General features: G+C 51.6%; 1 protein-coding gene across 4 annotated transcripts; it reads right to left on the bottom strand.

Moving 5' to 3' along the window:
• Window positions 1-499: 499 nt before the first annotated feature.
• On the bottom strand, window positions 500-25,129 carry CDHR1 (cadherin related family member 1). 4 transcript variants are annotated; one of them, XM_054436367.2, is made up of 17 exons: window positions 24,851-25,129; window positions 24,128-24,223; window positions 23,071-23,216; window positions 21,892-21,942; window positions 20,608-20,697; window positions 19,046-19,132; window positions 17,814-17,927; window positions 16,612-16,755; window positions 15,133-15,211; window positions 13,780-13,880; window positions 11,344-11,547; window positions 10,840-10,992; window positions 8,558-8,722; window positions 8,009-8,076; window positions 7,317-7,545; window positions 6,381-6,638; window positions 3,202-5,651 (listed from the first exon to the last, which is right to left on the bottom strand). In XM_054436367.2, the coding sequence occupies exons 1-17, from the start codon at window positions 24,903-24,905 to the stop codon at window positions 5,112-5,114; spliced, it is 2,580 nt and encodes an 859-aa protein (XP_054292342.1). In that variant the 5' UTR covers window positions 24,906-25,129; the 3' UTR covers window positions 3,202-5,111. The 4 variants fall into 4 exon arrangements, with proteins under 4 accessions (XP_063525957.1, XP_054292342.1, XP_063525955.1 ...); XM_063669887.1 differs by lacking the exons at window positions 3,202-5,651; window positions 24,851-25,129 and adding an exon at window positions 500-632 and having other exon boundaries at window positions 24,128-24,739; XM_063669885.1 differs by having other exon boundaries at window positions 24,128-25,119.
• Window positions 25,130-25,407: the final 278 nt, after the last annotated feature.

Below are 25,407 nucleotides of genomic sequence, written 5' to 3' on the forward strand. Positions count from 1 at the left end.
GGACATGTTTGCTTCCCCTTCCACCATGATTGTAACTTTCCCGAGTCCTCCCCAGTCATGCTGAACTGTGAGTCAATTAAACATGTTTCCTGTATAAATTACACAGTCTCAGGTATGTCTTTATTAGCAGCATGAGAATGAACTAATACAGTGATCTACGGATCTTGAGGGTGCTGCCATCATGAAATAGCCTGGGCTACCATGAAGGTGAGAGTGGATGTTCAGGCCTTCACACCAAGCAAAAGAAGCTTGGTGGTGCACATGAGACAGAGGGGTCAGGGGGAGGGAAGGGCTGTGGAAGAGGGGCAAGCAGTGCAGGGGGAGAGCCAGGAGCATGTTGATGGGCAGGGCAGTATTCAGCTGCTTCCGTAAACATAGAAATTTAGGGAGAGGGAAAATGGTCTAGGGAGGATTTCTGAGAATCTGATACTTTTTAAGATGCTTGGGCTGCCCCTTGAAAAACCCTAGAGTAAAGATTCACGTTACTCAGATTGAATAAGGCAATTTCACAGTGGGGATGCAAGAATAGACCCTGGCTGGAATGTGGTTTCTTGGGCTTAAATTTTGGTTTTCTTACTGGCCTTGTTGTACCAGGGAAGTTACTCTCTTTTCATGTACCTTAGTCTTCTCACCTATAAAATAAAGTAATAATAGTACCTTAGTTTTCTCACCTGTAAAATGGGGATTATAACAGTCCTTACCTCATAGGGTTATTCTGATAATTATACGAGGCTTTTTTTTTTTAACATGTGAAGTTCTCAGAACAATACCTGGCACATAGTAAACCCTCAGTAAATGTCACAAAAATAAATGTTACCATCATTTCAGGCACCTACGTCAGTTTGTGCTTTCTTTGAATGTGACTCAGCACATAGACAGGGCCATTTGGAATATCAGATCTTATTAGGACTACATATATGTGTATACTTATAAATATATATATATATGTAATAACATGATATCTAGGCTAATATCCTTCATATGTTCTGTTTAATTCATGTTGAAAAGATGCTACAGTTTCAGATATAGTTGTCATGCCCTTGAGAAGCTTATTTATTTGGAGTTTAGACCGTACAAGTTTAAGGCAAATGCCTTTGATTGAGGAGACATTTGTAAGCAGGGCTACTTGCTTTTAAAATGAAGACTCCCTAGGCCCAGGCAATGAACAATTTAAGAGAGGAATGTTGTTCTTTTTCTTTTCTTCTTTCCTTCTATCTTGTTAGAGACATACACCTAACACCTAGAAGAGAGCCTGGCATAGACGATATACTCCAAACTTGTCACCCTAGGAATGGCTGAGTAAATTATTGAGAAATGAATAAATAACCGAACCTCATTCAGGCCTCAAAAGGGGTACAGGTACATGTGCACGATTTTATAACATCAAACCAATGTCCCCAACATCAGCCTGTTGCTACTCTGCTTTATTGATCAAATGATGGTAGCTTAAGCCATGACCACCTCATTCTGGAAACTAGGCCCTTCAGAGAACCCCTCCCCAAGTTGTTTGTGAGTTTCCTAAGGGGTCCTCCATGTGGCACATGCCAGTCTCCTGCCTCATTCATCATGTGGCATCTTCTCCATTCTCCCTCTCCATCCCTTGGTGGCCAAGGCCCTTGAAGACTGTCAGGATGTGCCACTGCCCGTCAACAGATGCCAACACCCCTGGCAGGTGGACTGGCCTTGGATTCCCTCAATGCCTTCAGTCCCTAAAAATAGAATCACCGAAATCCTTAGAGAAGCAGAGCATGGTGGCTCCTTCCCAGCTCTGAACACACTTTTCCAGCTGGATTCTGAGGGACAGCTGCTTGAGGACAGAGTTCCACAAATTCTTAGGGACATCTCATTGTTCCTAACTCCCCTGGAATGTCGATGCCCGAATGCAGGCTGCCAGCTGCACAGGCCACAGATGCTGTGGCATCTGCCCTGTCCTCCACTTCCTTCCGGATCTACTCTCTTCTCTTCTCCTAGCATGAAGCAAAAGCTTCTGGACCTACAGGTGGGTGGAAACATCCCGGGGGGTGAGGATGCGTGGAGGGGGTCCTCTCTTTCAGGGCATGGTGTTCTAGTATGTGGACCACAGTCACGGCAAGTGTCTACTGAGCTTGTGTAAGTAGATACAAAACTGGTGCTAGGCACCCTACATAGCTTAGCTCTTTTCGTCCTCTCTGCAACCATACTTTGCACCCTGTGTTAATGAGGAAACTGAGGCCCAGAGAGACTTGACCCCTCGTCCAAAGTCATAATTAATGGCAGAACCAGAATGCAGACCTAGGGCTGTCAAACTGTAAAGCACTTTGTTATTTCATGTGATTGGAAGATCTGAGCTCAGCCGCGGGAGGAAAGTGACCCTGCAGAGTCCTTGGAGTCACACCAGTTTATTGTCCATGAGGCTACAGCTCCAGTCTTAGGACCAGGAATGGGCAAGCCTGCCCCGTGTGCCATTCCTGCCTCCCAGCTCTTTCCCTGGAGGCCAACCATGGTGCCAGCCTGGAGCTCTGCCTGTCCTATTGGGACTGAGCAGGCAGCCCCTTGGCCCACAGTTCATAACACAGGGACTTGGCTGGCCTCACCCCACTGGCAGGGTCTCCTCCAGTGCTGACCACACTTGCCAGTGCCTTAAGTTTGGCTGCACCCTCCTCCTCTTTCCTATTGTGGCTCATGCTGGCTACTGGGCACTTCCCCATCCATGGCCAGTTTGCAAGATTGGCTCTGCCTTGGTTCAAGTTCCTGGGGTTGTCCAAGAGACCACCCTCCGTCCTGGATCCACTTGCAGGCCAGAGCTTCCAGCCCAGAGGTCTTTATGGCCCCTGTCTGAGAGACAACAGTGCTTCCCAAGATTTCATGCCCACCCTAGGCTTCCCAATTCCTGCCCTTGCCGGGCTGCACTGGTAGGATGGGGGAGTGGGCAATTAATTAGCTCCAGGTTCCATTCCCCTCCATGCAGCCCTGCCTGGGCTTGTCCTGTTTGGGAGAAAAGTCCAGTAGACAAGGTCTACAAACGTCCTGCTGTTCAAGATATATGCATGGCAATTTGGACAAAATTTTTCAGCCTTCTTTAGAGCCAGATCTGGGGGTCAAAGAATGGATCCACCCCCTGAAGGAGCCAGGAGGCAAGTTAAGCTTGGCTGTGTGTCAGAAAGACTGGTCTCCACAGGTCAGCAAACACAAATGAAAGCAGGGAGCAGGGGATCAGCATGGCCTTTGGGTAACAGACTTTATTTTCCATTTACAAAAGAGGTCGAGTGCATGCAAGCTGTAAGGATGCTGTATTCCCTGTGGAGGGCAAGCACGGTCCAGCACAGTCCTCTCCTGAAACACAGGCTGGAAAGTACTTGTTTGCTCAGTCTGGGCTCCTGGATTGCTCAAGTCCACCTCTTGCTTAATACTGTTCAAGTTGGGGACTGTAGAAACCCCAGCAAGGATTCTGCACACTGGCACATCTCAGTAACACCTCCAAACACAGACTCAGAAATCAGGAAAGCCACATGTGCATACAATCTCTTTAAATAAAATCACCATTGTATTCTAGAAGGGTTATTAGTGAGTAGAGTCAAATGCAAAGAACTGTTCTACTTTTCTCTCTCTGTGCACACATCTAGATTTCCTGATAGCAGCTTCCTTAAAGGAGGGCACAACCTATTTGTATTAACTCCAGAGGCCTTGTATGACTTCTCTCCTGGAGAAGGTTGTCACAAGCTGATGAGGTCTGCCCTGGCTAGACCAGATCCTTGCTACCAACCTGCTGTGTGGCCTCAGGCAAAGCATTCCCGTTTCTGGGAACTCATTTTCTTCATCTTGGCAAATTGGAGACCTGGAGTTCTGGTTCTCTCTGATGGTAGCTGGCCAGGACCGCAGTGGGGATGGGGTGAGGGAAGAACGGAAGGAGAGGTGTGTGAGTTACGGCAGTGCCATCATCCAGTGGTAGTCCCTAAACCCAGCACAGTGCCTGCTGGGGTGCCTGGCAGAGTAGCTGTGAGGCTCCTAATACTTTCTGGAAGAGCTGCACCCAGAGAACTGGGCTGCAGAGAAATACTTTGCATTCATGTTGCTTTGCACTTGGTTAAAGCCCTCATCACCACTATTTTCTTCAATCCTCACCCTACACCTGCAAGTGAGGCAGACAGGGCTTACTTTCATTTACAGATGAGGAAGAGGATGATCAGTGACTTTAAACAGCTTTCCCAAGGTTACGCGATGTGAGCAGAAGAGCTGGATAAAAATGGAAGTCTCCCCGCATCTCAGCCCTGATATTCATCAACTGCCCTGAATTGTCTCTTCAAGGATGGCTGGTGGGGCAGCTCCTCAGAGAGTGGCCCTGATGGTCTTCTAGATGCCTTTAGGGCTACCTCTATAGCTCCAGCTTTGATATTTTTGGGCTCAGGGCAGTCCTGGCTGGAGACATCTGCCCTCACTCTTGGCAAGGCCCATCTTCCACCTGTGTCCCTGGTTCCACGTGGGCATTCCAGGGTCCACAGTCTCTGCCCAGACAGAATGCTCTATCTTTCCAAATGCATCCCGGCACAGTCCCACAGTCAGTGTGTTTTCTGTGCATCTTTGCTCTCCCCTTACCTATATTTGCTTTCCTACAGCCCACGAGGTTCGCTGACCTCCAGCCTGAGACAGTGCTGAGCCTCCTTTTCCTGCTCCTGCTCTCAGCTGCAGGAGTCAGGGTCCAGATTCTAGTCAGTGCTGCTCCACGTGGCCAGGGCCCTGCTGCTTGACTAAGGATGATGATGAGATCCCAGTAGAACCTGAGGGACTGTGAGGTCTGGGATGGGTGAGTAGAAGACACATAGAGCTGGCTTCTCGTCAATTCCCAGCCCTGAAGAATGGAGGGCATTGTAGTAGTGCCAAGGATTTGAGTAACGGGGAAGTATTTGCCAATTGCATCCTATAGCCCAATGTCTTGCCCAAGGCCCTGACTAGAGCGCTGTCAGAGCGCAACTTCTTGTTACGCCAGAAGGTGGCGGTAGAGATGAGGACAGTGGGGATTATACCATTGTACAAAACAGGGGTGACCTTAAGGAGCAGAGGAAGGGGAGCATAGTCCGAGCAGCAGGGTGGTGGGGTCAGGGGTGGAGGAAAGATGGGGGGTCATAGGGCACACACTAGAAGTAAGCCTTGTTGTGCACACTCTTTTTCTCAAACTTTTGCTTGAGCTCAGAGATCAGAGTTGACTGGACGGGGCTTCCCATAGTTTTGGGTTTTGGTGGGAGTTGGGTCGGCTGCGGAGTGAGAGAGCCAGAGACAGTAGGCACGGTCCACTGGGCTGCGCCAGTGCTGGGCGCCACGCTGGGTGGTGGAGGGAGAGCCGGAGCTCTCGGGAGCAAGGAGCTTTCTGGGCTGTTGTTGTTGCAGTTCTCATTGGGAGGTTTCTCTTTGAGCATGAACTTGGTAGCGGCTTTGGCGCTCTTGGACTTGAGCCACTCAATGCGGATGGTGCGGGGCGCAGGACTGGGCCGCTTGCGGAGCACGCGCCGCACTGGCAGGACCTTGTTAGACTTCTTGTTGCGCCAGAAGGTGGCGGTGGAGATGAGGACAGTGATGGCCACGACGGTGGCCATGGTGCCAGCCAGCACACCCACGGCCTTCATGGGGTTGTCCTTGGTCTGTATCAGGAAGGCAGCCATGGGGCTCCGGGAGAGGGTCTGAAAGAGAAAGCCACTCCCTGCACTCAGCTGTTCCCACCTGGTCCCTGGAGTACAGAGTAGGCATGTGCTTCCTTAAGCCTAATGATTTTTAAAGTTTCTGGAGTCAGGAGTCCCTTTGAGAATCTGATAGGCACTATGGGTTTTTGTCCAGGAAAATGCACAGAGAGCATGATGCATGCAGCTCTCCAGAAAAATGCACGCAGACCCAGCATGGTGCAGACCACTCTCTAGTACAATATGCTCAGGCAGAACGCGATACGAACAACCTCTTTTGGATTCAGAACTCCTGCTTTAGCTGGAGTCTGTCCTTGAGATGGTAGGAGATCACTTGCCTTTGATTGTGGCAAGTGGGGGTGGGGGTCCATCTGCCCAAATGTATCAGGAATCTCTTAAGTGACTACTTTTCTGCCAGACACTGAGCTGAGAGCTACATGTAATGACTTCACTCTGCTTTTCAACACCCGTGTGAAGGAGGCATCCTTATCTTCATCTTACAGGAAAGGTAACAGAGGCCTAGCAAACCCAAAGTCACACCGTTAATAAGTATTGAACTAGAAACTCAACCCGCTTCCAAAGCCTGTGTGTTTGATGGCATAGGCTGCCTTTGATAACGTTGAGTGTCTTTTGGAGGAAGCCTGGAGATGGTCCTTCTCGCTCTGTCCACGTTGCAGAGAGGTCTGAGCTGGCCTGCTGACCCCTTTTTCCTGACCATGGCTTTGTACTCACCTCAGCATCTGTGATGTCGATCTTGAGTAAGGCTGTGGTGCTGAAGGATGGGGAGCCCCGGTCCTTGGCCTGCACCTCTAGGGACCATAGGCAGTCCCTTCCAGGTGTGATGTTGTGCAGGGCATCCAGGGAGCGGATGGAATTCTTGAGCCAGATCTCCCCCGTGTGGGAATTGATGTCGAACACGTTGGCGGGCTCTGCATGGGTGATGGAATAGTCCACCAGGTTGTTGGGTTCCTCTGCATCCTCGTCTATGGCCTGTGCACAGGGAGAGACAGACAGAACTGGGCTTTGGGGACCATCATTGTGTACACTGGCTAAATCAGCATGTCATAGGGGGCTTGCTGGGTTGATGGGAAATGGTCCTGATCCTATTTTGAGAAGATTGAGTTGGGAAAGGAGTAGAATGCATGCCCTCCTATAAGCCAGGGTCTACGTAGGCCTTACACATGGGCTACCCGGTTCCATTCTCAGAACAAGTCTAGGAAGCAAATATTGGTGAATCCATATTACAGATGCAGAAACGAAAGCTTAGATGCAAAGTGGCTTTCCCATGCAGAGGTATAAGAAAGGGAGTCAGGATTCAAAGTCAAGTCTGCTGGGTTTCAGAGTTCATCCTTTTTGCCACATTGACAAAATGACAAAGTGCAGTGAGAAAGCCACTCTTTCGAAAGCAGGCAGACCAGCTATGTGAAGGCAAGCCGAACACTTACTCCACCTGGCCTGTTTTTTTCATTTGTTGAATAGCAATGTCTTCTTTCTCAGAGTTTAATTCTCTGTTGAGGTGGGGATGAGGATACACAGAATGTCTTAAAGTCCTTTGTCCATGGTGGGAAGCCAAAAAATTTTATCTTCAATGAAATTCTTATGCCCCAGTATCTCTTGCAGCTGCTGGACCCAGGCTTTTAGGGGAGCTCAGCTGCCTCCAAAACTCACCTCAATTTTCACTGGGGTCCCTAGCACCATCGTCTTCTTCTGAACGCTCTTTCCAAACTGAGGGGGGTGGTCATTGACATCCAGCAGTGTGATAAACACCTCAGCTATGCTGTACTTGCCCTCCATGTCCTCTGCCTTCACATAGAAGTTGTACCTGGCAGTGGCCTCAGCGTCCAGGCTAGCCCAGGGCTGGGTGTAGATAATCCCAGTGGATAGGTGGATCAGGAAGCTGCCAGGCAGAGCAGATAGGCATGGGTGTGCACGCATGCACACATATGTGCATGCACACACATGCCTGCAATAATGAGCTGCCTCCTGAAGCAGCAGTGAGGTGTCATGCAGCTCCTCCAAAGTGTCCCACCTGCTCTCTCCTATCCTTGCAGTCTAAGTGAGGTAGATCCACACGTGGACTCACCCATCTGTCACTATCCAGCTTAGCAACTCCAGTTATAGTCTTTCTCTCTTCCTATGGCCTGCCCCCTCCCCAGCCAGCCCTGCTTGCCTGGCTCCTGAGGTCCTGGGCCCTGAACTTCCTCACCCTCTGCCTCAGCTTTCCACTGCCTCTCTCCACTCCTCTTCACCCAGGCTCCTGTCCCTCCCAGGCCCCTCCTGCCTCTGCCACAGACCTCCTCCACCCTCAGTCTTCCAATCCCCTTGCCCAAGGCCCTGTCCTGGATTCTGGATCTACTTACAGGTCTGCCCCAGTCCCATAGATGGAATATTTCACTTCGCCCCAGGGTCCTGTGTCTGGATCCACAGCCTGGAAGATAAAGAGCCCTGGGTGGCATGTGCCTCTTTGTCAGGATATGTTGGCAGCTCCCATGCCCTGAGGGTTGCTTTCAACCACAAAGCAAGGGGATTTGGGGTTTGCCCAACTGGGGAGAAATTGGTGGACAGACCTGCCTGGGATCCCTAGTTTTCCTCCAAGAAGTTTTAAGTATTGAAACAGCCAAGAGATTTATATCTGGAAAACATTCATCCCTCTTTTATAAATGAGGAAGAAGGGATGGGTCCCGTGCCCTGTGATTGATGTTTACACATATATCCTCATTACAGTCTTGTGGGGTGTTGTAATACCCATCATATGGATGAAGAAACTGAGGCTAAGAGAGGGCAAGTAGCTTGTCCAAGGACAGCTAATGAGTGTGGGCTCTGCCACTCAAACTGAATGACCTTCCAGATTTGTCTGGCTTCACAACGCCTCCTATCCCACCCAGTCCCTGGGCCAGTCCCCAACCCACTGTGACAGCCACCACGCTGGAGCCCCCTGGGGCGTTCTCAGGAATCCTGGCAACGTAGTAGAGGGAGTCAAACTTGGGGACATTGTCGTTGGTGTCCAGAAGCTGGATCACAACATCCGCTGTGGAACTGAACTTCTCCGGGGTGTTCACTTCAACAGCCAGGAGCTGGGAAGGGGGGAAAATGGAGACTTGTCTGGGTGGGCACTCACCCTGCGGAGAGCCTTCCCACCTCATCTCCCCAGGACTGATCTAGCATCCATCTGCCATGTCTCCCAATCTTCCTCGCAGCTGCCAACCAGCTATTCCTGTAAGGGTCACCTCTAAGGCCTGGCATCTTCCCCTACCCTGTCAATTGGCTTGTAATGCCAGCTTTCTTATCATTCCCATCTGTATTGGGGTCAGTTTATTTTGTTCCACTGAGCTGCATATCCTTTCCAGTTCCAATTGTCTTAACTATTCTTGTAAGTTTATTAGCCCATATAAAAACCAGTTTAATTTTGTCAAGCCTTGTTGCCACCTGTCCAAAGGACATTCTAGGGAAGAGTTAATTGGGGGCATTAAGTTCTTTTTTTAAAAAAATAAAAACAAAATCCAAAAAAATGGGTCAGGCACAGTGGCTCACGCCTGTAATCCTAACACTCTGGGAGGCCAAGGCGGGTGGATCACCTGAGGTCGGGAGTTCGAGACCAGCCTGGCCAACATGGTGAAACCCCATCTCTACTAAAAATACAAAAATTAGCCAGGTGTGATGGTGTGTGTCTGTAATCCCAGCTACTCGGGAGGCTGAGGCACAAGAATTACTTGAACCTGGGAGGCGGAGTTTGTAGTGAGCCAATATTGCGCCACTGCACTCCAACCTGGGGGAAAGAGTGAGACTCTTGTCTCAAAACAAACAAACGAACAAAACCAAAAAACAAAAAAAACAAAAACAAAAACAAAAAAACAAAATAAACGAGTCCTGGCTCTATTGCCCAGGCTGGAGTGCAGTGGTACTATCTCAGCTCACTGCAACCTGTGCCTCCCAGGCTCAAGCCATCCTTCCATCTCAGCCTTCCAAGTAGCTGAGACTACAGGCGTGCACCACAATGCCTGGCTAATTTTTGTAGTTTTTGTAAAGATGGGCTTTTGCTGTGTTGCCCAGGCTGATCTCAAACTCTTGGGCTCAAGCGATCTGTCCCCCTCGGCCTCCCAAAGTGCTGGGATTACAGGCGTGAGCCACCACGCCCAACCAAATTCTTTATTAACTTAAGGAGAGTTTGAACTTTTTAAACAAGGTATGCCTTTACATCTCTTTCTTTATGCCTCTTTGTAAAATTTAGCATTTTTCATCATTTGCATGATCCATATTTCTTATGGTAATTCCTACAAATTTTATGTGTTGGTTGTTATTGTAAAAGATAATTTTTATCCCATATTTTCTTATTATTTTTTGTATGTAGGAAAACTACTGGATTTTGCACATTACCTTTGTAATCAGCCATGTTGGCAATTTTGCTGCGTTTCTAAGAGTTTTTGTTTTTTTTTTGTCTTTTCTCTCAGATTCTCTAAGCAAACAATCATCACCTGCAAATAATGACTGTCTTTTCTCCTCCTTTCTAAAGTTTGAACTTCTTATTTCCTTTCCTTATCCAGGAACAATGTTATTTCAGGAATTGTGTTAAATAATAGTGGTGATAGCAGGCAATCATGCTTTGTTCCTAATTTCATGGATTGCTTTTATAATAGTATTTCACTTTTAAGCATGATGCAGGCTATAGGAGAGTATGTGTATATGTGTATAATTATAAATAAGATAATTTTAATAGTGTCAATGAAGTATTTACTTTTCCTATTAACATATTATATATGTTCATATACGATATGCATTTTATAATACATTTATGATTTTACATAATTACAAATGATATCACAGAAGTTTTTTTTCCTCTTCAGCTAAGATTCTTATCAGAAGAGATGACAAATGTCAAAGCATATGATAAAACATCTATCTTGATAATAAAATAGTTTATTCAATCTATTAACATGGCAAATTATACTGGTAGTTTTCCTTTGATCCCACACCACCACCTGCATTCCTGGGGCTGGTTGTGGTGTGGAAGCCAGGAAGCTCAGTGAGGCTGGATCTGTGAGCAATCTGCAGGAGGGGCAGAGGGTTGGAGAAGAAAAGAGTAGGGCCAGGAAGGGCAGAGAGTGACAAGAGACCCCTCAGGAATGAACCAAGATGCTGGTATGAATTCCTGGGAACCTCCCATTCAAGGCAGTGAATTCAGGGCACCACCTACCTTGAAGGTTAATACTTTGGACTTTTCAAAGTCAATGGCAGCTGAGTTCTCCACAATGATCGTGACTTGGGCTTCATTCAGGACTGTCTGTGGAACCACTCGGAAGATGCCCCTGGGTCCCACCAGCTGCAAGTTGAATTTGGCATTGGCTCCCTAGAGAATTTGGAGAGTGGAAACAAGGAAGATGATTGATGATAGAAATTCATATTCATACTATATAGAAGTCTTCATGTGCCCTTAACCCTGGGAGATATTATTAAGAGAGTTTCTGTGTCTGACTTTTCTTTGTGAATGGACTGTGAGTGCCTTTAGGCTAAGCAGATAGTCTTTGATTGGTTCCTCTCCCTCCTCTCCCCCTTGGTTACAACTTCTTGTTTCATTCATTTTGTGGTCCACCTGGCCCCGGCTACATACACAGAGCAGGTTGATGCAGACCCACTTAGCTTTGGGACCTTGGCTCCATACCGTTTGTGAGAAGGAAGAGTGGAGGGCAGGACCACACACCTGGTCGGAGTCATTGACGGTGATCTTGAGGCCCCGCAGGATCTCTCCCTGGGGTGGGTGCTCATTCATGGACAGCTCAAACCTGTTTTGGGGTCCACTCTCTCCATAGAATGTTGGCGGGTGGTTGTTGAGGTCCACAATCCTGATGGTGACTGGGACCGTGGCCTGGGCAGCTGGGCTCCCCGCAGGGCTCATTTCGGTCACCTGGGATGGGGACAAGTGGCTATGGCTGTGTGGCAGGTGGACCCTTCATATGGTCCAGCTCCTACCTCCCATGTAGAATGTATAATCCCCTCCGTCTGAGTGTGTCCTGACTTAGCAACTTGGTTCTAACTGATAATATATGGCAAAGATGGCAAGCTATCAGCTCATGATTACATGACAAGAGATTGTAACATCTGTCTTGTCAACTCTCTCTCTTGCCGATTTTGATGAAGCAGGCAGATACAGTTGACAGAGACTAATGGTGACCTCTAGCCAACAGCCAGCAAGGAGCTAAACCTCTTAGTCCAACAGCCCACAGAGAATTGAGTCTTGCCAATAATTGGGTGGGCATGGAAACCAATCCTTTCCCAGTCAAGCCTGCAGATGAGACCCCAGTCCTGGCTGACAATCTGATTGCAACCATGCGAGGGACCTGGAGACCAAAGACCCAGCCAAGCTGAGCCTGGAGTCCTGAACCACAGAAACTATGAGATATGAATGTGTATTGTTTTAAGCCACTAAGTTTGGGGTAATTAGTTACGCAGCTGATAACTAATACAGCCTACAAAGCCAGGGCAAAGAGCCCATAGGCACCTTGTGAACCATGTAGCAGATATCCTACGAACCGCTTCAAGACTACCTTTCCCTTGTTCTGTAAGCATGCTCTGGTCTTATGTATCCTAAAATAACCCTACCTTGACTCCACTCCTTCACGCTTTCACTGCTATCCCTCTACCCCTCATTCAGATACTTCACCCTGACTTCCACACTGTATCTGGCACTGCTACTCTTTCTCCTTCCCAAGTGCTCTATTCCCATGGCAATGTGACTCTGCTCTCTACATCTTCTCCTCAACCTCTCTGACCCCTCCTGGGTTTCCTTTACCTGCCCCTCTCCTCCTTCTCACTCTCAGCCTCTTCACACAGCTCCCGCAGCTGTGCTTGGTCAATTGTCCTTTCTCTTCTTCTTCCTCTGGGTGCCTTTATTCCCTCCCATGCCTTCCACAGCTACCTGTAGGTTGACATTCTCTCCCACAATTCCAGACCTGTATGCCAAAGTTTCGATGTTTGAACTTGCATGTCCCTCAAGCCTTCAAATGCATCCTTCCTCACCTACTTCACTTGCCTGCTGTCCTGTACTCCTGATGGCACGGGACCACCTGGGCTTCGTCTATCCCTCTCCCATCCCTTTCCCTCAAGATCAGCCAATTTCCTCATTCTGTGCAATCTGCCTCATGCATGCTTTTCAATTTGTCCCTTTCTTCCATCCCACCTACCCTCAGCCCCACAGGCTCTGTTCCTCTGTTACTTTGGCCAGTGGCTCTACCTCTCATCTAGTTCCCTCTGAACCCAAGTTGAGATCAGAGTTCTCAAATTCTGGCTGGGACTGGTACCAGAATTACCTGGGTGCTTAAAATACGCAGATTCCTGGGTTTTCCCCAAACACACTGAATTCCTATGCCTGGGAGTGGATCCTAAAAATCTTGGCTGGCCCAACTCTCCAAATTTGGGAACTCCACTGGTCTGGTGAGCAGCCAGGTGAACTTTTCAAGTGGCAGTAATCCTGCTGAAAACCTTCCAATGGCTCCTTATTGCTCTTGGGTAGGACCAGCTACATAATTTGCAGGCCCAGTGAAAAATAAAAATATGGGATCCCTTGGTGAAATTATTAAGAATTCCAAGACAGCAAACAGCGAGCATTAAGCTTAGAGTGGGATCCTCCTAAGTATAGTCCTTGTGTGACTTCACAGGTCACATGCCCAGCTCTAGCAACAGATCCATACCTCCCATTCAGGACCTTTGCTCCTCTGGCCCCAGCCTGGGAGTCCACCTTTCCTCCTTCTCCAGGCTGCCCATCTTTCTCTGCTCTGGCCTCACCTGACTCCTTGTTGTTCCCCCAATATATCAGTTCTCTACCCTCCAGCCTGGGCTTGCTGCACTTTCCTGGCTTGGAATGCTTTCACTCCACCCCCACCCACCCAATGCCCGCCTCTGGCAGCATGCACCTGCAGGATCCCACCCATGCTCAGGCATTGCTGCTTCAGTCGCACCTCCTCCTGCCTTTCTGTGACTCCCTGTTTGTGAGTTCATGTCTGGTGCAGGTGCTCTTTAGAGCAACATCTAGCCCCCTCCCCAGACTATGGGCCCTAGGAAAGAGGGCCTGGGTCTCATCACCTTTATAGGCTTCCAGGGCCAAAGGTGGGCAGGGAAGACAAAGCTAGAGGGAGGGTACCTGTACATGCAGCTCATACACCTCTCTCTGGAGCTGGGCCGGGCTCTGAGTGATGGAGATGGCTCCAGATGTCTCATTAATTTCAAAGGCTCCATCGCTCCCTGTCAGAGAGATGCACCCTGAAGTTCTGCACAGGACCACAGGGAGGCGCAGGGGAGTCATGCCGCAGGCTCCTCCTGCATTGCCTAGGGAAGTCTTCATAGAATGGAATCCTGTCATCTGTGTCTTGTCAACACGGAAACAGTCTCAGAGGGGCTGAGTAACTTGTCTAAGGCTACACAGTTAGTGCAGATGTGGGACTTGAACTCACTTCTGTCCAGCTCCCACGTTCCATACCATGTCCCTTTTCTTATGCATAATACTATATGTGCATATGTGCATGTGTGCATGTGTGTGTGTGTGTGTGTGTGTGTGTGTGCGTGAAGAAAAGAGAAAGGAAGCAGGAGGACGTACAGTGAGAGAGGGACATGGAAAGGGAGGGGGGAAAGAAGGAACAGGAGGGAGGGAATAAAGAGAGGAGAGGTAGGGTGTGGAGTGGGACAGGCAGGAGATGGGATGGGTGCTCAGGGACTGGGTAAAGGTTTGCAGTGGTGATGGGAGGGAAGGCAGCTGAGGTCCTGTGAGGCTGGGGAAAGGAGGCTGGCAGCCCATATGTGAGCTGCTGGAAAGTGAGTATGCACAGACATGTCCTAGAGAAAGGCTGGGGCATATAGACATGCACACGTCTGGTACCAGGCACCAGATGTGATGCCCTGGCCTAGCCCAGGGACGGCTCATCTGGCTCAGTTGCTGCCCAGCTGTGGGAAGGGCACAGACTGTGGAGCTAGCAGGCTCAAGTTCAAATACTAGCAGGCTCAGGTTCAAATACAATGATGGAAACTTGGGATGCCTACTTAGCTTCTCTGAACTTCAGTTTTCTTGTCCACATATAGGGCTAGCACTAGGGAGATGCCATATCACCACTGCATTTGATTCATTTAATTGAGCTATATGCTGTGGTATAACAATTAAAAAGAATGAGGAAAATACATAGCCACTTAAAAAGTGTGAGAAATGTTGCCACGCATTCCCATCAAGGAGCAAATACCCAGGGGGAGAGAAGCATGGGTTAACACCTCCGTGTTGCTCTCAGCGCCCCTGCCCCATGCTCTCTTGGCTGTTGGATATCATGACAGGCAGGGGCCGAAGCACACAACCCAGAGACTTGCTTGTCTTGGGCACAGCCCTTCCTCTCCATACATCTTGTAATCCTGGTCCTACAGGTGAGGGAGCTGGGATCTAGAGAGGTTGGGGAACCTTGCTCTGGTCGCCTAGAGAGTCAAAGCTGCAGCCCCCAAAGCTGCTCAGACTCACCATTCACAAGGCTGTAGAGAATTCGATTGGGTTTGCCCCGGTCTCCATCCATGGCGACCACCTTCAGTACCTCCGAGCCCTTGGGGAAACAGGAACAGCCGCTGCCTGATGGGCAATATGGGGGCCTTCCCCTCCCCAAACAATGTCCCCATGGTGAAAAGGAGGTGCTACCCCCACCTAGGAAAGGGTCAGGCCTCTATGTGGCCGTGGAGCATGGCCCTGCTCTCGTCTGCATGGGGCTCGAAGCACCCGCTGGCCTCCAGGGCTGGAGGGATAGCCTGAGCCCCTGCTTCTTCCTCGCCGGTAGGGGTCAGTACCTGAGCTGCCCAGGGATTCTAAGGCCTCTCGCGCCAACTTCTGGCCCACACACCACACTCAGCCCTTGCCTCTACTGCTCCCTACCCTCTAGTCTTACTTTCACTGCCCTCTCCATCTTTTGCTTTCATCCCACCCCAGAGGTGCACGAAGGGAGAGGTGGGAGAGAGGCCAGGCCTCAAATGCGAGGTCCCAGAATTAAGATTTTATCCTGTGGGCCTTTGGTGCTGCTGGAAGGGTTTGGGGGTACGGCTTCCCCAACTGTATGTCTTGCTTGACTTCTGCCTGTTGTCCCCTCTTAAGCCCCCCTACACAGGCCCTTCTTTCTGGTCAACTCTAGGTTACTTCTTAACCCAGCCCAGGTGCTGCCTCCTCCCTTGGAGCCTACCCTGAGCCCTGTCCCTCAACACCACCTCCTCCCTTTAGCTCCTCAGTGGGATGGCCCGGGCCTAACCCTGGCCCACTCTGCAGCCCCCATCCAGAGCAGTCCAGCATCTCTCTCCCTCACTGTGAGCCCGTCTCCACCACTGGGTCCTCAAAAAGTGTTTCTTTTTGCTTTATAAAGTCAATAATAGGCTGGGCGCGGTGGCTCACACCTGTAATCTCAGCACTTTCGGAGGCCAAGGTGGGTGGGTCACCTGAGGTCAGGAGTTCCAGACCAGCCTGGCCAACATGGTGAAACCCCTTCTCTACTAAAAATACAAAAAATTAGCTGGGCATGGTGGTGTGCACCTGTAGTCCCAACTACTCAGGAGGCTGAGGCAGGAGAATTGCTTGAACCCAGGAGGTAGAGGTTGCAGTGAGCCCAGATCGCACCATTGCACTCCAGCCTGGCGACAGAGCGAGACTCCGTTTCCAAAAAAAAAAGTCAAGAATAATCAGACAAACGCAAATTGAGAAAGCAATTCAGTTGCACAGAATTCTTAAGCTGTGGCCTAGCGAGGCCTGGCTCCAGCCTGGTCTCTGCCCACGGGGAGCTCATGGTCTAGTTGGGGTCAAAAGGGCCAGTTCATGGCCTGAGGCTGGGTGAGTCCAGAGCTGGCCTCTGTGTGAGGAGGCCAACCGGGGCCAGCCCAGCCATCTCCAGCAGGGGGTCCCTAAAATCACCAGGGTCAGGGCAGGAGGCATTTGGAGGGGACGCTGGCTGGGGGGACAGCCACCCACCGGAAGGGTGTCCTCATACACATAGCCATAGTAGGGTGTGCCCACGAAGACAGGGGCCGTGTCCTGAACATCCTCCACCTTGACCGTGACCGTGGTGGTGGCTGAGAACACCACATCAGCCCCATGAAGCCTCCCACCGCCATCCTGCAGAAGAATCGGGGGCCACAGAAGGAGAGCGAAGACAAGTTGGGATGTAGAATTGGACAGAATCCGTGAGAACCTGGCTTCTGCCCCCTTATGGCTGTGAGGCCAGCTGTCCTCTCCAAGTTTCTGTTTGCTTCTGTGTCACCCGGAGATAATTCTCCTCTCACAGGAGTGTTGGGAATCTTAAAGTGCCACCATTCCTTTGCAAGTGGGGTTAGTTCTCTCTCCAGGGAAATCACATCAGATGAGTGGCAGGGGAGGGGGCATTCAGAGCTAAATTCCCCCTCCCAGCCAGAAACCAAGCCTCAAGCACCTCCTGAGGATCTAGTCTGTGCCTGTGCTGAGTGTCAGGGACCCACAACAGCACGACTTGGGCCCAGCACTGAGCATCATAATGGAGATGTGCATCCAGCCCAGTCCGCGCAGCTATGGGCAGGCGAGGCTGACTCGGGCCTCCTGGTACAGGCTGCAGTGGGATGGCCTGTAAGCCAGGCTGTGACCAGCAGGGGCTTGCCTGCAAAAGAAAGTGCTGGGCCTAGAGGGACTGCTGGGGTTTTGCGCTCTTTGAGGGGGAAGAAGCTTTGGTGGGCACCTGCTGGTTTCCAATGTTTCCCACATCACACACTTCAGAAATATGAGGAACTTAGTTGAGCTTCAGGGGTGGGCAGATGAGGAAACTGAGGCTCAGAAGGGGTGATTGGGCACACAGAGAGGAGGAGGTGGGTGAGAAAGCCTGGCCAGCGAGAGGGAGGTGCCCGGAGGCCATGCTGTTGAGGATCTGAGGGGCACGCCATTCTCTTGGCCATCCCACCTGGTCTTACCTAGGGGATCCTGGCCCATTAGTTTCGAGGAGGCATATGCCCTCCCACAGCCCACAGACCCCAGCCTCCCTGGAGAATATGTCCAGGCAGGAAAGATTCCGAGCAGCTGCTCCCTACTTCCCCACGCCCATCATGTCTCCTGCTCTCCAAACTGCCCCCACTCCCCTGTAGAACCTAACTTGGTTCCAACCCAAGGGCTGAGGAGAGACTGGATGCTCCCCTGTCCTGCTGTGTTACCTTGGCAACCACGGTGATGTAGTGCGTCCGGGACCTCTCGTAGTCCAGAGTGGCCCCAGCCTGGAGGCGCAGCACACCGCTGTGGCGGTCCACGGCAAATGGGGAGTGCAGGTTCTATAAGAATTAGGGGGCAGCTGGACCTCAGCAAGAATGCAGGCCAGCCCCAGGAATGCCTGCTCTGCTTTCTGAAGGGGGTCCTCACTGCCCCTCATCACAGGGCCTCAGGGCTGAGGTTCCTGCTTCAGAGCACTCAGCTTTTCTGGTCCCAGGTTCTCCTTCATAGGACATGGGGCTTTCCCTCCCACACCCTCAGTGAAAAACACAAGGTTCCCTTTTGGGCCTTTGTTTTTCCTCCTGCTCAGCTGGAAAGCAAATTTTCTTGGGCTCAGCTTTGGGCTAAGCTCTGGCCTGGAGGGTCCAGCAGATGGCAATGTCTGCAGAGTAATCTAAACCAGAGGGAGCCAGGGGTTAAAAGTCACAGTGAAGGAGAGAAACGTTGGGACCTTCAAACCCTACACCAAGCAAGTGACTGCGGGCCAGTCCCAGGCAGCCTGGCATCAGGGGAGAGGGTGTGCAGCCTGAAGGAGGCAGGCAGGGAGCACCGGCCTCTGGTAGGGTCCCTGAGGGCCCTTCTGGCTGGGTAGTGTCAGGCCCTTGTGCCAGGTGCTGTTATTGGGGACTTTACACATATGTAGTTTTCACAACAATGCAACAAGGATGTGTTTTTATCACTCCCATGTGATACATGAGGAAACTGAGCTGGGAAAGTTAGATAACGCGCTGAAGGTCACTGGAGTGGTGAGGGGTGGGGTTTCTCCAGCACCCGTGCAGTCCAGGAGACTTCTGGGCCTGTGTTGTTGGGGGCATCAGAGCTCTGCTTCTTTTGAGTGTTGTCTCTTCTGCTCTTTTTTCTATTGACCATTCTGGGCCTACACAGGGTTCTCCACCCATGTGGCAGCCCCTGGGGAAAGGGCTGGGGACGTGAAGGGCTGAGGGCCCTGGGGACGTGGGAAGAGGGAGGGGACAGGCTGACTTAGAGGACGCCAGGATGGGCCCATCAGGGGAAGAAGGCTTCTGTCCCTCTCACATCCCCTCCTGCCCATCCCATCCCTTCATGTACTTCTCGGGAATCATAGAGGCACCGACCTACGGGCCTGGGCAATGGAGGTAGGGGTCATCTAGGTGTCCCCTCCGGCCCAGCCCCAGGTTAGGTCCTGTGTGTCCCGCCTTACCTGCAGGAAGTAGGTGACACTCCCTCCAGAGCCCGTGTCCCTGTCCACCGCATGGACCTTAAAGATGATGCTCCCAGCAGGTATGTCCTGAGGGGGTCACAGCCACAGGGGAGGGTCAGAGACAGTAACAGCATTCTTAGGGGGACAGAGGCATAGGGGCATGCAGCAGTGGGGTCGGGGAGTGAAGTGTCAAAAAGAGGTGAACAATTGAGGATAAAATGTGTGAGCACCCAGTGGGGGCTGGGCTCAGAGAGGGAGCAGGAAAGAGGGAGAGGGAAATTGGAGCAAAAAGATGTGGTGAGGGGCTGGGGGATGTGCTCAAGCAGAGAGGGAGAAGAAAAAAACAAGACCCCCAAACAGATAAAGGGTCTACCTATGAAACAGCAATTCAAAAAGGAGGAGATGGTTCATAACCACAGACATATTTAGGATCACCAGGGACCATATACCTACATTTTAGAGCAAGAATGAGACATCTTTCTCCTAGTGACTTAGCAGACTTTTTTTTTTTTTTTTTTTTGAGACAGAGCTTCACTCTTGTTACCCAGATTGGAGTGCAATGGTGTGATCTTGGCTCACTGCAACCTCTGCCTCCTGGGTTCAAGCGATTCTCCTGCCTCAGCCTCCCGAGTAGCAGCTGCCTGCCACCATGCCAGGCTAATTTTGTATTTTTAGTAGAGACGGTTTCACCATGTTGGTCAGGCTGGTCTCGAACTCCTGACCTCGGGTGATCTGTCCATCTTGGCCTCCCAAAGTGCTGGGATTACAGGTGTGAGCCACCGTGTCCAGCCTGAATTAGCAAACATTTTAAACTTTGAGAATTCAGTGTTGTCAAGGGGCAGAGGAGAAAAACCCTCCCGTTGCAGGGAGGGAGCAAACAGGTGCCTTCTGGAAAAGCAATCTGGCAACACCCTGTGGGCATGTGTGCTTTTGATGCAGTAATTTCAAATCCTGAACTGTATCTTAAGGAAAGAATCCTAATTAATGAAAAACAAATTGATGCTCAGAAGTTGATGTGTCTCATGACAGCAAAATTTAGAGCACCTTAAATATCCAAACATCAGGGAACGATTCTGTAAATGATAGACTGTTCACTTGATGGAAGCTATTAAAACGATAGTTACCCAAACTTTACAATTAATGAGGAAAATGCTTATGTTATAACTTAAGTGCAAATAGGATATAGAAAACATATGTTTAGTATAATCACAACTATGCCAAACAAACAGAAAAAAACAAAACAAAACTCTATAATGACAAAAAGGACTAGAAGGAAATACACCAAAATTTAACAATGTCTCAAGTTGGAGAGACTGAAGGTGATTTAGAAAACTCTAATTTCTCTTACTTTTCTACACATTTCACAATTCTACACTGAACATGTATAATGGAAAAAAGCAAATGAACATTCCTTTGGAATAAAAGCGAATGTGGGAGGGAGCAGGTGGTGACAGAGAGGTTCTCCACAGGGCAGTGAGCCATGGCCAGGCCACAGGGCAGCCTCAGGGGTAGGCTATGGGCCTGGGTGGGACAATCAGCCCCACTAGCGGCTCCTCACTCACCTCGGGAACCAGGGCAACATAAGGCTCCTGGATGAAACTGGGCGCCTCATCATTGGCATCGGTCACCAGGATCACGACTTTTTCGGCCACCTGAGAAGGGGCAGAGGGGTCAAGAGCCAGTGCAATGAGACCTTCTGAGGGATGAATGGATAGCGACCTCTATCACTCCAAGGTACACGTCACTGCCTATCCCTCCTCTCTCTCTCTCCCTCTGTTCCTTCTTTTATTCATTAATGCAATAAACATTAAGCAGCCTCTTAGTGCCAAACATTGTGTTTCATCCTGGAGGAAGAAGACTGTCTGATGGTGTGTTATTTTGCAGTAGTCATGGTGGCTGGGATATCAGGGCAAAGATCAGCATATTAAAAAACACTTTATGATCTCCTCAAGGTGATAGCAGCAGTATGCCAGGCACTGAGGGCGGGGCCCCTGCACTGCACCAGCGCACACACATGGCCTGTGTAAATGCATCTGATGGGGTTGAGAGTTCCTGGGCTGTGGTGGTGGAGAGCAGGTGGGCTTCTTAGAGGAGTGAGAATTAATCCATTAGGCAGGTTTGCCAGAAGGAAAGAGGTAGAAAGGTGTGCCAGGAAGAAGGGGTTGCACGTGCAAAGGCAAAGAGGAGTGAAATGCATGGTGAGCTGAGGATGGAAGTAGATTTATGGCTAGATTATGGCCTGGGTGGAGTGGATGTTAGAGAAAAGGCAGCGAGGCAGGTGGTGCCCAACGAGGAGTCCTGGAACACCAGACAGAAGCTTAGTTTTCATCCCGCCAGTGGCGGAGGCCAGCTGTTAGTGCTTTCTGAGCCTCAGAATGGGCAGATCTGACTCTGTTCCATAGTGACAACTTCAGAGGCAATTGGGGTCTGGGAGCCTGGAGGCCAGTGAGCCCCTGGGGTTTGTTGAGTTATCCAGGGAGCACTGATGATCCCTGAGAGAAAGTGGTTGCTGTGGGGTGTTCAGCTCAGGTGACTGAGCAGGAGGCCAAGACCTGGGTGGGGGAAGCAGATGGGGAGGGCAAGTTTGAGGAGATGCTGTGGAATGTGGGTTAGACCCATTAGAAGCTCAGCTCAGAGAGCCTGATCTCTCCATTCCTTCTTTTCCTTCCTTCCCCCTGGCCTTGCTGCAGCCCTCTCCTGTGGGCACTTTGGGCAGGTCTTGCTGGGCCCTGGCTTAAACTTGCAGAAAAGCCCCTGTGAAGGCTTGGGGAAGAATCGTGCCAGCCTTACCCTTCTCAGGCCCAAATACTGCAGGCTGCCAGGGACTGCCTTGGGCGTGCACTCACCAGATTCAGACCGTCAGAGATGCTGATGATGGCTTCAATCTCATCTTCCCTCTGTGAAGCACAGGGACTGAGTGAGTGTCCAGGAGTCTGACACGCCATAGGACCCCCGTGGCTGGGTGGAGCTCTCCCTGCCCCACACACCCATCAGAGGAGGCCTGGGTGTGCCAACAGATCCCTGGAGTAGGGTGCATGCCTGGCAGAGTAGAAGGCTGCCTCCCCCCATGCTTGAGACCTTATTTTGGGACTTTTGTGTCCGGGGTTCTTATAAACTCAGAGACCCAGAGGGTCTGTTGGGGCTCCAACAGAAAATACTCTCCTGCCACAGTGAGGTGAGATGTCGACCTTAGTGTGCTCAAGGTCCCATAAAGACTTTTCTTCTTTCTTTTCCCTTCTCTCCCCTTCTCTCTCCACACCTCTCCACATTCCAGGGCTCTGCAGAGGCTCACATCCATGGTGTCTCAGTGCTCCCAGGACATGGTGAGACCTCAATAGGGTGGGGTATCGGATGTTGCCAGATCCCGCGGGTGCCAGGGAGTGGGGTACTGGCAGCACAGTCAGGCTCCACTGCTGTGTCCCCACAGCAGTCCCTGAGACCTCCCTTTCCTTTCTCTACCCTGTCCTGCAGGTAGTGGAAGCTGTCACCAGAGCTGGCAGCATCCCCACAGCTGAGGTCCAGTTAGCCACACACCAGGCTGCTGTGTGGTCTGAAAAAGCCCATGCCCTGTTGCCTGCAAGTTCTGAAGTGTGTACAGCGGAGGAGCCCTGCCAAACTCAGACTCACTCCCAACCACCCTTTCCAGCCTTGACCTGCTCTGAGTTCCTGTGCCTCTCCCAGGGCAGGCTTGAAAAATCACTTTGTGAGGTTTCTGAAATAAACGGATTCTGAAAGTGCAAACGGATTTATTTTTAATGGAACATGCTTAAAAGATTAGCAGGGCTGGCAGGTGCTCGTTAAAGGAGCCCACTCTTCGCTCTGTGTGAACGAGGAGCATGAAAGTAAAGCCCACTCTGCTGATGGGAAGTGGCCCAGAGATCTCACAGAGTGGATGTGCCTGGGGTGTGCCCCCTCATCCCCTACTCTGTGGAGAGGTTCTAAGCAACGTGCTCTAGGGGAACTTCAGCCCACCGAGGTATGTCTACAGGCAGTGGCCCCGCAGCACTCCCCACACCTCCCCATACCTCTCTGTCCAGCTCTTCAACCAGGGTTATGTTTCCAAAAGTGGGGTCAACAGAAAAGACGCTTCTAGCGCTGGGGTCAAAGCTGATGTGGTAGGAGATGGGGTCTCCCTCAGGGTCTGTCCCATTCAGGGTGTATACATGAGAGCCTGGAAGGAAACACAGTGGAGAGACATAGAATCTGAGACCCAACTTTTCCTAAAAGTGGCAGCTGCTCAGGACCAACGATTCAGCTGTTTATAAAGTGACTATTCAACTCAGTGCCAAAGGTACCACCCTGAACTTGGTGCTCATTGCTGGCCTCACCCCTGCTGGCTGCTTCCCTCTTTGTATGTTTATTCTTCACAGTGGGTGGATGTGATGATCAGCCACTTCCCAGATTGTAATCTATAACACGGGTTACAGAGCAGGTGCAGGTCTGCTGTGCCTAACTATAGTGCCTGTGTTCTGCTCAGCCTGGTAATAACTCCTTTCTCAGGATCCAAGATTGAGGGGCTCCTGGGTACAGGGAAGGGGAAATGGGAGCAGCCATTAAGGCAGGAGGGGTGACCCACAGTGCACCACTGTCCCCGATGCCTGGACTTGGTTCTGCAAGGATTTCTGAGCCAGGTGCCTGCTTTGCTCTGCTCTCCCTTTTCCCGGGGTTCCCAATGCCCACAAAGTGAGGGAGAGGGAGTGTGAAATTTCCCCTTTCTCCTCCCTCTCTCTGCATATCTCAGCAAGTTGGATGTTCTTAGGCCGTTTTAAAGCCTGGAGACCTGGGGCTCAGGGAGGTAAATACATTTGTTCAAGGTCACACAGCCATAAGGGGCCGCTGTAGCTGCCTGCCTCGCGGGGCGACCCTGTCTGTGGGCGGGAGCCCTGGTCTCCAGGACTGGCCAGACTTAAGTCGCCATGGCAGCAATGACCTTTCCTGCCATTGCCCAGGGGAATTCGGAGAGCAAACAAGGAGCCCCCGGGCGCGCGCAGCAACTTGGGTAGTGCCTGGGGCACTTTGTGTTCTCAGTCTGCCTGCACCCCTCAGGGAGACCTATCGGGAGCCGGTGCCAGGGCTACTCACCTACAGGGGTGTCCTCTGGGAGGCTGAACAGAGCCATGTTTCCGTTGGTGCTGCCGACCCCGTTGTCGAAGAAGTGCGGGGCGAAGTTGGCCTGAGCTGGGAAAAGAACACAGAACAGAGGGACACCCAGACAACGGACACCCAGACACCAGGACGGAGCTTCGCACCAGCGCGGTCCCGCGTCAGGCCCAGCTACTGGGCAGGAGGGCGCTCCGCCTCCCCAACCCAAGGGCACCGAGGGACCCCCCTGGGGCGCCGCCCAGAGGAAGCCCCTGACCCCCATTCCACCCCCGTTGGGCTCGGGCTTGTCAGGGACACGTAGCATGTGGGCGCTTAGAACCCAGGTAGCAATCCAACCCCTCCTTCATCAACTGGCAGATTGCACCCGCGCTCAGAGAGGGGCAGTGCCCCAGCCAAGGTCACGCCGCGAGTCGGGGCACTATCCCCTGCCCCACGCAGCATCGGAGCTGCCACCAAGCCTACAGCTCTGCTTCCCAGCAAGCGGAGAGCAGCGGGGATCCGGACGCCAAACCCTGGGGCTCTAGGATGCCAGCTCTGGAGAAGCGCCCCGGAGCTCCCCACTACTCCGCTACCCCACTCCCCACTGCCGAATGGGCCGCTCCTGTCCACCAGCCCGAGTCCCACTCTGGAAGTGGTCCAGGGTGACGCCGGCGCCCACCTCCCTCGCCATCCACGCGGCCAGCGCGGCGAGCTGCCACTCACCCAGGCAGAGGCGCAGCAGCCCCACGGCCAGGGCGGCCCACCGGCCGCGCCTCATGTCTCCGCCGGCGCGGAGTGTCGCCTGCCTCCGCCGAGACCCGGCGCAGGGGGACGGAGCATGCCCTGGGCCCGCGGGGAGAGCAGAGACCACAATGGGGATAGCGGCGACTGCAGCCGCGGCGGGAGGGGGCACGGGGCGGGAGCGGCGGGTGGCGTGAGGGCGCTAAGAGGATGACACGGCTCGGATCTGCTCCTGTAGGCCGCCTGACGAGACCAATTAGCGGCGCAGAGCGGAGCTACAGGCTCCCAGCCGCGGGCGGGGGCAGGAGGGCGTGACAAGAGGACTCCCCGCCCACCACGCCCCCTTTGCCGGCGGCCCCGGGTCCTGGACAGGACACCTCGGGGGACAGCAGTCTTTCCCCCAAGTTGTCCTGAGGCTTTCCCAGTGTACCTAAGTCCTGGTGGGGCTTGGGCTTCGCAGGAGTTTTCTTTTCTCATCAACTTCCTCTGTGACTTTCAGGGGCTTAGCTGTCTTCTCTGAGCTAAGCATTCCAGAAGAA

This window comes from Pongo pygmaeus, chromosome 8, assembly GCF_028885625.2.
Source record: "Pongo pygmaeus isolate AG05252 chromosome 8, NHGRI_mPonPyg2-v2.0_pri, whole genome shotgun sequence".
In the NCBI taxonomy this organism is placed as follows: Eukaryota; Metazoa; Chordata; class Mammalia; order Primates; family Hominidae; genus Pongo; species Pongo pygmaeus.

Coding starts and splice junctions, on each gene's coding strand:
- CDHR1 (XM_063669885.1), bottom strand. CDS start 24,452: ATGCTACGTGTCCCTGACAAGCCCGAGCCCAACGGGGGTGGAATGGGG. Junction 20,698..21,891: donor TCTCTGACGGTCTGAATCTG/GTGAGTGCACGC, acceptor GCCCCTTCTCAG/GTGGCCGAAAAAGTCGTGAT. Junction 8,723..10,839: donor CCAAAGTATTAACCTTCAAG/GTAGGTGGTGCC, acceptor CCCCCTTCCCAG/CTCCTGGCTGTTGAAGTGAA.